The sequence below is a fragment of the Astyanax mexicanus genome, chromosome 1, assembly GCF_023375975.1.
Source record: "Astyanax mexicanus isolate ESR-SI-001 chromosome 1, AstMex3_surface, whole genome shotgun sequence".
In the NCBI taxonomy this organism is placed as follows: domain Eukaryota; kingdom Metazoa; phylum Chordata; class Actinopteri; order Characiformes; family Acestrorhamphidae; genus Astyanax; species Astyanax mexicanus.
The window spans coordinates 57,511,238-57,523,885 of record NC_064408.1 but is presented as its reverse complement, the minus strand read 5'-3'; the positions used below and the strand labels follow the sequence as shown (position 1 = coordinate 57,523,885).

General features: G+C 37.4%; 1 protein-coding gene across 1 annotated transcript; it reads right to left on the bottom strand.

The window, feature by feature from the left end:
• Positions 1-1,576: 1,576 nt before the first annotated feature.
• On the bottom strand, positions 1,577-11,160 carry si:ch211-202p1.5 (uncharacterized protein LOC103909337 homolog). Its single transcript, XM_022666177.2, has 4 exons — positions 10,974-11,160; positions 5,276-5,444; positions 3,058-3,180; positions 1,577-2,941 (listed from the first exon to the last, which is right to left on the bottom strand). Exons 1-4 carry the CDS (start codon positions 11,032-11,034, stop codon positions 2,839-2,841), a joined length of 456 nt encoding a protein of 151 aa, XP_022521898.1. The 5' UTR covers positions 11,035-11,160; the 3' UTR covers positions 1,577-2,838.
• Positions 11,161-12,648: the final 1,488 nt, after the last annotated feature.

The window sequence follows — 12,648 nt, the reverse complement described above, 5'->3', positions numbered from 1 at the left end:
TATATATGAATTCGTTTTATTGAAATTCACCCCAACCTCTGTGTATAAATGTTATTTATACTGCAGCCAGCATCTTTGTGCTACTTAAAATTGTACAACTCTCTTTATATGGATTGTTAGGGGCGCTTTATTGTGTTTATGCCATATATTTATCCTTCAGACAGTGCAGGAGAAATACCAGTGTAGGGCTGCATGCTATCCACAAATTCCTTCCAGAAGGCTGTGAATTCCTTCCTGTGAGGTAAACGTGCATTCCTGATGATACTGAAAAAATAAACAGCCTCCCATTAAGCACATCTTCACTTTTTTAAAGGAAAAGGACAACAGTGACAAACAAATGACTAAGTCGAGCTATTATAAAAAAAAAAGTGTTGTCTAGTGTTGTGGAAACATTTAGAATTACCATAAAACTATCCCATAATCAGGCTGTTGTTTGATCTCAGGACACAGGGACGGCTTTGGAAGTTGTAAATCACTTTCTACAGTGTACGTCTTTACTGTGTAGATGTAAAGTTAGAAACAGAAGCTCATTTGTTGCTTAATAGTTTGTGTTGGTCATCCTCTAGTCCTCGGAGTTGGTCCTCTTGGCCATAAAAGAACAGAGTTAAAGGAGGAAGACAGAGATGTTGCAAAAACTTGGTTCTGCATTAATTTTTCACCAAGATCTTGTATTGATGATGGTAGAGTCTGACCGGTGCACAAAGTCTTCTCCAGCACATCCCAAAGATTCTCAATGAGGTTAAGGTCTGGACTCTGTGGTGAACAATCCATGTGTGAAAATGATGATCTCATGCTCCCTGAATCACTCTTTCACAATTCCAGCACCATGAATCCTGATATTGTCATCTTGGAATATACTCGTATCATCAGGGAAGAAAAAATCCATTGATGGAATAACCTGGTCTATATTCAGTATATTCAGGTAGTCAGCTGAGCTCATTCTTTCAGCACATACTGTTGCTGAACCCAGACCTGCTGACCAACTGCAGCATCAAACCCACATCATTTACTTAGTTACGGTAAATGCCGAGGCCAACTTTTTTTGGCCAGGCAGTGATTTTCTTGATCCTAGTCTCTAAGAACTAGCTATGGATATTTTTGAAGTAATCAACAAAGCACTTTTGTAAGTTGCTCTGGATATGGGCATCTGATAAATACCTTAAATGTAAAAACAGAAGGAATACATTCTGTGATTAGAGAACTATAAAGTGTCCTGTATGATCAGTGGAGTTTAAAACAATGGATAATGTGTTTAAAAACAAGAAGGTGAACAAAATAGTATGATAAAAATTGTGAGGTTTTGCTGCAGCAACAAAATGTTCCAACAGAAAATCTGATCTGAAAACAGTTTTAATGAACATCCCGGTTCCCAATGTCCAGTAGTTCCAATGTCTGTAATGTCCAAATTAAATGGAGAATGGAACAGGTTTGGGACATGTTCAGTTTTACCATAAAGTTAACCTATCGGTGCAGTGATACCATGATTCATTTTCAATTACTGTAAATTCATTATGATCAAATTGTAGAAGAAATCATGCAAGAAGCTAAACAACATGCACAAATAAGGAACAAAGACTCTTTTTTTCTAGTTTATTTTTTGTTTAAAACTGTTTTCATGAACAAAATAAATATTACAGTAATCAGAGTCTGCATTCATTTCAAATTTCAGCAGCTCTTGTTACACAATGTAATCCTTCATATTTCTTAAGGGTGTGACAGTTTTAATCATATAAAAATCTCATTTTATACAGTGTTTAAAACACTATATTGTAAACACTTTAATACACTTATTCTGCACTTTTGTGAAAAAAACACTGTCAGACCTAGGACATACATTTTATGACCTATATGGTATATCATAATATACACTGTATATTATTACACATTAACATATATTTTGTAGGTAGCAGTGTAATAGTGTCTCTTTCAGTAAAGAATCCTGGAACAGAGCTTCTGTTGCTGTTTTCTAAAATCTGAGTGAATCCTGATTACACCGACACTTTCATTCACCACCTGCAGTAACATTTTATTTTTACAAAACTTCTCACACCATGAAAAATTTTAAAAAGATAGGTTGATTCCTCGGCTAGTTCACAATTGTATTTGTTTGTAATCTAAAATGTGAAGCCTTTAGACTTAGTAGAAAGTCTTCAATCAGTTAAGCTAAGCTCATTTAGCTGTATCTGTAGAGAACACAAAATATATTTTTTCAAATAGAGAAAAAAACAAACCGTTTTAATATAATAAAAAAAGAACAAGCTTTATAATATTCATTAGTTTTGAGCTTATACTACAGACATGAATGTTTTAATGTTTTCCAGACATTATAACGCCTCTCTATTGGCCTAGAAGGCCCTGGGTTTCAAACTCTACCTGATCAATTTAACCTGTTAATTCATAATCCATTTTTTTTACTTGTTTAGAATAAGCAGACTGGCGTCAATATTAAGCTCTGCTCTTATTGTTAATGCCAAACTAATCTCTGTAGAGCTCTGTGCACAATGAAGACATTTTTATTTGAAAATAAAAAATAATTGAGAATCGGAAATTCATCAGAAATTTATATGTCCTTTTTTTTTACAAAACAGTGGGACTTTTGTGTAATTATCTGCAAATATTATATGGACATCTACACTGAGGTTTGGATTTCTTTACTAAATAAAGTTCATGTAAGGATCATAAAGTGCAGTAAACCAACCAGTTTGCTTTAGTTAATATCAAAGCTGGTTGAGTAACACTTGTTAATAAGCAATCTCACATTATTTAGATTTTGTTTTACAAAGCTGGCTTTTTTACAGAAATGTAAGAAGGGTGTAGCTGCGTGGCATTCCTCGCAATTCACGTTTTCCATGCAGGACTGTTCCTCCTTTGTTTTAGTGTCAGCTTGTATCTTTCTTTGGATTTTCCAGGAGGGAACCCCAAAACTGATGCATTTTCACCTCTGCAAAATATAGTTTAAAAAAGTTTTCTTTATAAACAAACATTTTGTTATGCTTCTGGATGAATATATGAATACTCTAAAATTAACTGTTAAAAATACATCACATGTTCACGTACTGGAAGTTCCAGTGGAAGCAGAACTTCAAACACTCTGTATCTCTTTTACTTCTGCAAAGACATCGCACCACGTCCCTTCTTACACGCATTTGGAGGGATCCTACTCCATATGGAATGATCTGACTGAAAACATGGAGGAAAATAAAGATTATGTACACATCTAGTGTAAACGCTCCTTAAAATGGGCCAGTAATGAAATAAAAATAGAATGATGTTAAAATAACAAAAGCAGTGTCCATGAAAGTCTCTGTGAGAAGCACAGATGAGCAAACTAATCTCTATTTTGTAAAGAAAGGCATGAGAAAATAATCTAATGTTTAAGAACCATGCAGATTGTTATCAGCAGTAAGTTTAAATGCCAGAGTCTGTCATAATACGGAGTTGTGCTAGTACACGTCTTTAATGGCAGCGTTATTGCAGAAACTTTCACTGAGCTCTTAGAGCAAAAAATGCTGCAACATCACATCTTTTCCAGGGATGTCTATAGAGCATCTACCAACAAGATAACACAATGCATATGGACTGGCCTACCTGCAATTCTGACCTGTTCCCAATAAAAAAATTGACAATGATGACATTTGCACACCTAAAGACCGTGATATCTTCTTTGCCAACATATATTTTGAGTGGTAATAATATAGTGGGAAATGCTTTACCTGTGTTTTAACTGTTTTTGGAATGGAATGTAATGCAGTGGAGCACTGCAGGAGACACAGCTGTGCTCCACGTTGCTATTCTGACATTTTAATCACAGCTATCTGTGGTGATTTTCAAAACATCCCCTATCCAAATGCATTGGCCAGTTAAATTACAAGTTACACAAGAGAACCGGAGTGAATCATGCTTCAGACTGAGCGTTAGCAAATTCTAGCACCTTTTTTTGGAAAGCTGCCGTGAATAAGAAAATAAGCAGGCAGGTTGTTGCTGGATGTTTTTCCAGCATCTTTACTTATTTCCCCTGAGCTAGAGAATGATTTTGTGGTTGCCTGGTTGCCTTTCATTGAGACCAAAGGCAGTCTGTCTGTCCTTAGGTCTTCATGCATGGGCCAAGTTAATGAGACCACACACTTAAATGCAAGCAGACGCGTGCCTTCCTCCTTCTCAGGTCAACAGCATGACTCCCTCTCTTTCACTGCGAGCATCTGTTTAAAACCTCCTCCGGGCTTATTTTTATTGTTTGTTATTTTTATTTTTTAATATTCCTTTTTTGTTTTGTTTTTTTGTTGTAATGATATTGATTGCCAGTTTGCTCTATGCATATATAAATTTTACTTAAATGTGCCAGATTTGCAGCGCAAGAAAGTCCTTTAGGTGAAACTGGGAGTAACCCATATTTCTGGTTTTATTCTAAAAAAAGGAATAATAGCTCATGTACTTTGGACTGTTTGCAGTGCTGCTTAAATGTATAGCACTTAGTGCTATTTATTCAATATGCATGCAATTATAAGATAAGATATTAATATCAAACGCAATCCCCCTCCTACGAGGGTTTCTTGTAAATCATCTTTTTTAAAGTACTGTCAAGCTTCTGGGTCCTGTACCTCCCACACCCATACACACCCTGCTTTATAAATCAGTCATAAGAGGCATTGTGAAATTAGGACTGATATGAGTTTTTAGAGAATTAGTGTAGTTTTTTTTATGTGGAACTGATCTCTGTGGCACAGCTCTAGAAAGATGTCTTTTTATGCACCTTGTTTGCTTGCATGTAAGTTGTGCAAGTAAGCTGTGAATCTATACATAACTTTAAGACACATATTCAGGCACTGCTTATTTTTATGTTTATGTTAAAATATTAAAATATGTTATTAAAACATGTCCTGTAAATTTCAAATTGTTTAACCATTAAATGAGAATAAGAAAGCTGTAGAAAATCTCAATATCTCATTAAGATAATATGTTTTATCATATGTTGTAAGCTTTATATTGTTTTATTAAGAGAAAGAATAAGGAATGTGTATTATATTCTGATGAAGAAATATTTTTTGTTTCTAGTTTCATGTGTTTTTTCTTAATAGTATAGGCCTTAGTTTGCTTAGGATGGACAGAATATATTCATCTATCAGGACAGAATTGAACAGTTAGGACAGAAAGCTCAGTTGTAAACTTTAGAACCCATTTATATGATTAGAGGTATGCACTGAAGTGTAAAGGGTTAATAGGTTATATATTATGTCAGTTAGTGCACCTTGTCATGATTGTTTAGGATTTTAGGTACCTGGGTGTGTTGACCCAAACAATTCCAATATGGCAGAAGTACACACACTCCTGGTCCTTTAGGTTTTCACAGGAGCAGCGCTTGTCACGCCGCTGGACCCTCTTACCAAACTGCATGGGCATATCTCTCCCTGTTACAGACCCAGAGACAGACAGAGAGGCTGTGTGGCCTAAAGAGGAGAAGAGAAAAAAGAGAGAGAGAGAATAGATTAGAATAGGCCTTCAGTTGCATTTCAGCACAGAGCTGGTGATGACATTCATTAGAGTTTGAACTAGGGACCACTGGCTTGTTCTGTTCTAGTAACGTGAGGATCAGAATTCACTAAATCCACCAACACAACTGTGCACATCTGTAAACATCTGACTACTGTGTAAATCATAAAGCATTGCATGTGCGCTTTTTAATCTAGCAGTATTGCTACAGTACAACAACACCATGTTCATCTAAATCTGCAACATGTTCAAACCACAAATTCTCTCTCCCCTGTAACTTAATTTATCTGTATGGCTCCTACATACCTTTGCCACAATCAAAACATGTGGGAAGGGTTCCTGAACAGTAGTTATTCCTAGTAATGGACTATTCTGAAATATATATGTAGTCTAGGACTAGGCTTAATTCCTCTCCAGAAAACCAACCCTAACATTTTATTTTCCTACCTCTGTAACAGGATTATACTGTAACTATAAATGTAGCAGGATTGAACAGTAGGACTCTTAACATCTGTAAAATATTTAAACTGTAAGGCTGCTAACATTACATTCTCCTATCAGCATAACTAAATTGTGGGACCCCTAACAGGGATATATGTGCTTATCCCTGGAACATGATTGATCTGTGAAGACCCTAATATTATAATCTCCTACCTCTGTAACAGGATTACTCTGTAGCTTCCTCTGAATGAGAACATATTCTAAATGTCTTTCATAAAACACAAACAATCCTCAAAAATGCGGTGAAGGAAATATACTGGTTCTAGAGAATAAAAAGGCGAGGGAAGCATGTGGGTTGTGTTAAAGTAGACAGCAAATAAGAAACTGTGGCCAACCACATTTTATGCCTTTCAGATTCCTGTAGCGCATGTCGACCTCTGCTACAAAGCAAGCCATGACTGCAGCTTCCGATGGTTTACAGTGAATGAAAACAGATTTACCCATGGGGTTCCCAGTTTGTTGCTAAGATTAGCAAATATTGAAATAATGCTCCTCCACACAGCTTTTAATGGTGGCCACGGTCTCAAGCAAAACAGTGCTTATAATAATAGCTTCTGTGTGGCTTATTATAATATGCAGGTTTAAATACATTATTGTTTCTGTCCAAACAAAACCACAAACCATGTTCAAACTAACTACAGAAGAAAACCAAAACATAACCTGTACTGAGCGTTTATATAACACGATGATTTCACACAACTTCAAGGACTACTAAGGATGACAGCCAACAAAGAGAGTAAAACTCAGAGTATTTGGGCTGGAGTTCGGGGCAGCTTCTCTGGAAAGCGTGAAGCCGAAGCCCCCCTCCCCACGCAAAGAGAAACATGAAGAGAAAGGAGAAATTAAAGAAGGAGGAAGATGGAGAGGAGGTGGGTGCGAGGTTGTTCAACGAGCAGGTAGAGAGGAAGTGACGGTTTAAATAAGGAAGAAAGTGGGAGGAGTGAGGGCGAGAAGCAAACTCCCAAAACTAAGTTATAATACATAAGTCCACAAGTGGCAGAACAAGAAAAATCTCAGATAATCAGAGAAGAAGGATGGTGAGAACAGTCACAGTCAACCCACAGACCAGATCCAAACACCTACATCATCATCTTACTGCAGATGGAGTCACTGTGCATCCTTGAACTATTCAGTGCACTTTACACAAGGAGAGGCTGTATAGGAGAGTAATGCAGAAGAAGCCTTTTCTGAGCACACGCCACAAACAGAGTCACTTAAGGTATGCAAAAGCACATTTGTACAAGCCAGCTTCATGTTGGAATAAGGTGCTGTGGACTGATGAATCTAAAATTGAGTTATTAGGAGGAAAAAGAGAAACATTCCAAGACAAACACTTTCTCCCCACAGTAAAATCTGGTGGTGGTTCATCATGCTGTGGGGCTGTGTGATCAGTGCAGGTACTGGGAAGCTTGTTAAAGTTGAGGGTCTCATGGATTCCAGTCAATTTCAGCAGATTCTTGAGAACCATGTTGAAGAATCAGTGAGAAAGTTAAAGTTTCACTGGGGCTGGATACTTTAACAAGACAACGACCCTAAACACTTTTCAAAATCTACTAAAGCATTCATGCAGAGGAACAAACACAACATTCTGGACTGATTAGATCATCTCAGTCCCCAGAACGAAATATTATTAAAATCTGTGGTGTGATTTAAAGCGGGCTGTTCATGATCAGAAACCATCAAACCTGACTGAACTGGAGATGTTTAGATAATAAGAATGGTTCAAAATACCTTCAACCAGTAGCCAGACTCTCTTTGGAAACTGTAGGAAGAGTTTAGAGGCTGTTATTCTGCAAAAGGAGGATCTACTAAATACTGGTGTCATTTTTCTGTTGGGGCACCCAAATTTATGCTCCCGACTCATTTAGTTTAAAGAATTATTGCACTCTTTCTGTAAATCTACAGTCATGTGAAAAAATTAGGACACCCCATTAAAGAGTCCGCTCTTTATTGAGAAATGTTCACATATCAATGTCCAAAATCGTTTTTATTTATTTCTCGAAAAGAAAGTAATTTAATTGCAACTAAACAACCAAAATTAACATCGTTTTACTCATAAAACAAAAGTTATGAACAAAAAGGCATATTATAACAGAGGAAAAAGTTAGGACACCCCACCCTCTAATAACTAGTGTTGCCCCCTTTGGCTGAAATAACTTCAGTGAGACGCTTCTTGTAGTCACCCACCAATCTCTGACATCGATCTGAAGAAAGTTTGCCCCACTCCTCAATGCAGAATTCTTTCAGCTGTGAGATGTTTGAGGGGCGTCTTGCATGTACAGCTCGTTTTAAATCACTCCACAGCATCTCAATTGGATTAAGATCTGGACTTTGACTTGGCCATTCCAGGACTCTCCACTTCTTAGTTTTTAGCCAGTCCTTGGTGGATTTACTGGTATGTTTTGGGTCATTGTCATGTTGCAGGGTCCAGTTCCGCTTCAGCTTTAATTTTTTTACAGATGGTTTCACATGTTCCTCAAGCATCCTCTGATACACAGCAGAATTCATGGTGGATTCAATGATGGTGAGCTGGCCAGGTCCTGCTGCAGCAAAGCATCCCCAAACCATGACACTTCCACCTCCGTGCTTCACAGTTGGTATGAGGTTCTTTTCTTGAAATGCTGTATTTGGTTTACGCCAGACATGTCTTGTTTTCTGGTGTCCAAATAATTCAACTTAAGACTCATCTGTCCAAAGAACATTATTCCAGAAGTCCTGGTCTTTGTCTGCATTATCTCTGGCAAACTTCAGTCTGGCCTTAATGTTTTTCTTAGAGAGCAAAGGTTTCCTCCTTGCACACCTCCCATGAAAATTAAACTTGTGTAGTCTCTTTCTGATAGTTGAGTCATGCACTTTCACATCGACAGTAGCTAAAGCCTGCTGTAGGTTCTGTGATGAAATTGTAGGATTTTTCATGACTTCTTTTAGCATCTTACGGTCTGCTCCAGGGGTGAACTTGCTTGGACGGCCAGACCTGGGCATGGTCACAGTTGTTTTGAATGTCCTCCACTTGTAAACAATTTTCCGGATGGTGGAATGACTGATGTTAAAATCTTTGGAGATCTTTTTAAATCCCTTTCCAGACTCATAAGCAGTCATAATCTTCTTTCTGAGGGCGTCAGGCAGCTCTTTGGATCTCACCATGGTGCTCACTCTTACTTCAACAGTCAGGGACACGCCAAACTACATTTCTGAGGTTTAAATAGGGTAAGCCTCATTCAACATGCTGGGTAACGATGTTCTGATCATGTGCATCTGATATGACACACCTGTGTGTGATCTTAACTATTTTAAGTGGCCCAATATATAGGGGTGTCCTAAATTATGCCTCACCAGAAATTGCATTCTTTTTGAATTACATTTTACATAAAGTTGTAAAAAGGCGTTTCTTATTTTTTTATTGTTTAGTCATATTACTTGGATATCTCAGTACTGTTAAATTTGATAGTAAATATCCACATGTCCAAATATGTTAAAGAATATACAGGTTTTCATAGGGTGTCCTAATTTTTTCACATGACTGTATATAAACTTAATTTCACTTCTCAAATATCAATCATCTGCTATATGATATTTTTAACTGAATTAGCTAAACTTTCAAACCAGTGTAAATGTGGCACTGCAGCACACTGTAGTAACAAGCCAATGTTTTAACATTTATCAGTGTACATGAGTGGCTGCAGTAATTTAAAACTTCTGACACTTTCTTGTGCCTTCTTAAAAAAATAAATGTTATAAAAGTTTTTTTCAGTAATAGGGACATTTTGCCAATCACATGAACCAGGTTTCTTCTTCCATGTTCTTTATACTCTTTAATCTCATTCACAAAAGAGATTACCTACAGAACTAAATTGTGAAACAAGAAGTGGTACTTCCTTGGTGATGCTCCAACAAATCCCTTTGGTCAGCATTGTTTTTAAAGGTGGAGTGTGTATGCTTTTGAGTGTTAGGTAAAATAAATTCTTGTCTCCGTCTGTGGTGGGCATGGAGAACACTTTGAACCCTACTAAATCTGCTACAGTACATGTGGGAAAGTAATACATGTTCTGTGGTTCCTGGAAGTGGTTCCTACTTAGGGATATGCCCTACACATGGGGATTAACACATGTTCTAGACAGACGGAACTGAGCAGCATTTAACGGAACATTTGACTCTAATTTAACAGTGGATCTAATTTAACAGTGCATCACTTTACAGCAAATGGCAAACTGTTACTCATTGTCATTTACATCATCCTACAGAAGAAAGTAATTTTAATCATTTTTAAGTGATACTGTAGAAAACACTTTTGATTGCTGTAAATGAGTTGTGTGAGGAATCTTTTAAAAGTTTAAAGAACCTCTAATATTCATATTACCTCTCATTCAAATTAGGAAATATTTAGAGGTGCATTAAGAGCTTAATTTTAGCTGGCAAGCAGATAGAAGAGAATTGATCAAAGCTAAACTTAAAGAATGTAAAGGCAAACTTAAAGAATCATTTGAGTGACTGCTTAAATTGTTTTTTTGTTTGTTTGTTTGTTTGTTTGTTTTTATAAAAAACTCTTGAAATAGTTTTAAAGCCATATTTTTGAAAAATATGTTTAGAATGCATGACATCGTCAAAAGGACCTTTGTGGCCTATTTTATTTTAAGAGAGTAATGTAACTTGGTGGAAAAGATGGAAAAGACTGCATATTAAAAGTAAGTCTTTTAAACAAAACATATTACTGGGAGAAAATGCCTTGAAATTTACCACTCTCCAATCACACCCTTTACAGTTTTTACATTTCAATAATGAAGTCTGTCAGCAGTATGAAGCTAGTATACTATAAAATACCAGATTTATAATGCATAAATAAATAATAAAAAAAACATTTGCTAATCTATTGACAGTGATCACAACATGCACTCAAAAATCATCTAGAGAGAAGCAGTTTCATTCTTTTGTGGTGAAAACTTAAAAACATTTAAAATGAATAAATTAGCAATTAAGAATTAATTTACCTTCCTGTTCCATTAAAAGAACCATGGTACTGATCAAGAAGAAGAAGAAGGAAAGATCCATGCTGTCTTTTTCCTAAAGCTCAAGACAAGAATGGGATGCCCAAAGCATCAGACATCCAGAACTGTATCCAGGAGATGGGGGAAGTGCTTTGTGGGGAAGGAGCAGCCTGTGGATTCTCTCAGGCTCAGTCCTCCAAACACCTTCAGCTCCACCACTCCCTCCTCCCCCACCACATCTTATTGTCTATCACATGATCTCCCTGCAGAAGACCACACCACCACACTCAGCACATGAGGGTGTGCATGTACAGGTACAGCTCTTTGGTAAATATACCATATGATTAGTGATTTCTCTGAAACAATGACCACAGCTATGGAACCCAAAGCTAAGTTTGGAACACCGTTCCAGAGAACAAAGTCAGGAGTAGAGAATGAGAAGGAAACCTGTCATTTTTTCTAATTGGGAGGCCGTCTAGCACCATGCCTTTTTCCCAAACCAAGGGAAGCCCATTGCGGTGAACCTCCAGCTTAATTAAAACAATAAAAAGCCAATTGAAACATCTTGATGATCACATCTGCATGCCAGACTCTCCTAATTGCTGAGGGCTCTTCGAACTGGTTAAACTTTTGCCTCCATTAAAACGGAATGTCGACGGCGTGGGATTATTTCCAGAATAGCTACTTTCTGAAGGGCTCACTCTGCATGTTTGGTGTAGGTGATATGGCAAATGCAGTGAAATCACTGAGGTAACCAAGAAGTTAGATCAACAGATAAGCTGCGATCCGACCTACACAGCCTCTGTGCACATTTAGGCGCAGATTTGTATAGTAGCGTGAAAGTTGTTGAGAGTGCTCCTCAATGGGGCCTGTCATATAATCACAGTGGGAGCAAACAGATTTATTCAGCACGGCACCACAGGGGCTATTTTTTCCCACCCTTGGACCCATTTAGCTTACTTTTTGACTTCTCATTAGTCCAGATTAGGCTTAGCTTTGCATTCAGAGGAGATAATTAAAGGCCTGGGCCCAACACAAAACAACGTATTTGGTCACACAGCCCATGGCTATGGCAATTAAATCCAAGAGGTGAGGTAGGGGGAGTGCAGGAGGGAGGGAAGGAAACTTCAGAGGGGCTGCAGTGCTAGTCTTCTGCGCCTGCTTCCTCTGTGGGAGAGCTTTAATGAACAGTTTGTCAGTGGTTGTCGGTAAAAATGGCCACTTGTTCAGACTCCTGAGCTGAGAGTAACAGGAAGCTAATAGCACATAAGAGTGTGCTTCGAGTAAAAGCTAATTTTGCCCTTCATGCCAAAGAGAAGCAAAGGGTAATTGGCTGTTTTCGTATATCTATTTAGACTTTGTCAACAGCCAGCATTTGCTTTTTTTGGCAACAGCAATCCAAATCTCTTTCCAGGCCAGTGGCAAACTTTACAGTCTTGTTATCACAGCAGCACAGAGAAACATGACTTTCTACAGACTCTCCAAAATACTGATACCAAAAAAAAAAATTCATTGACACAATGCCACAGCAGCAGAGCTTTTGGTGTCCCAGTGACCCTTTTATTAAACATTATCAGTATTTTTAAAGAGATACATTAATAAAAATAGGTAGCGCTTTACAATATTGTTTCATAGTTAATAAGTAACTAAGCAGAAACTAAGGAGGAACTAATGAGTA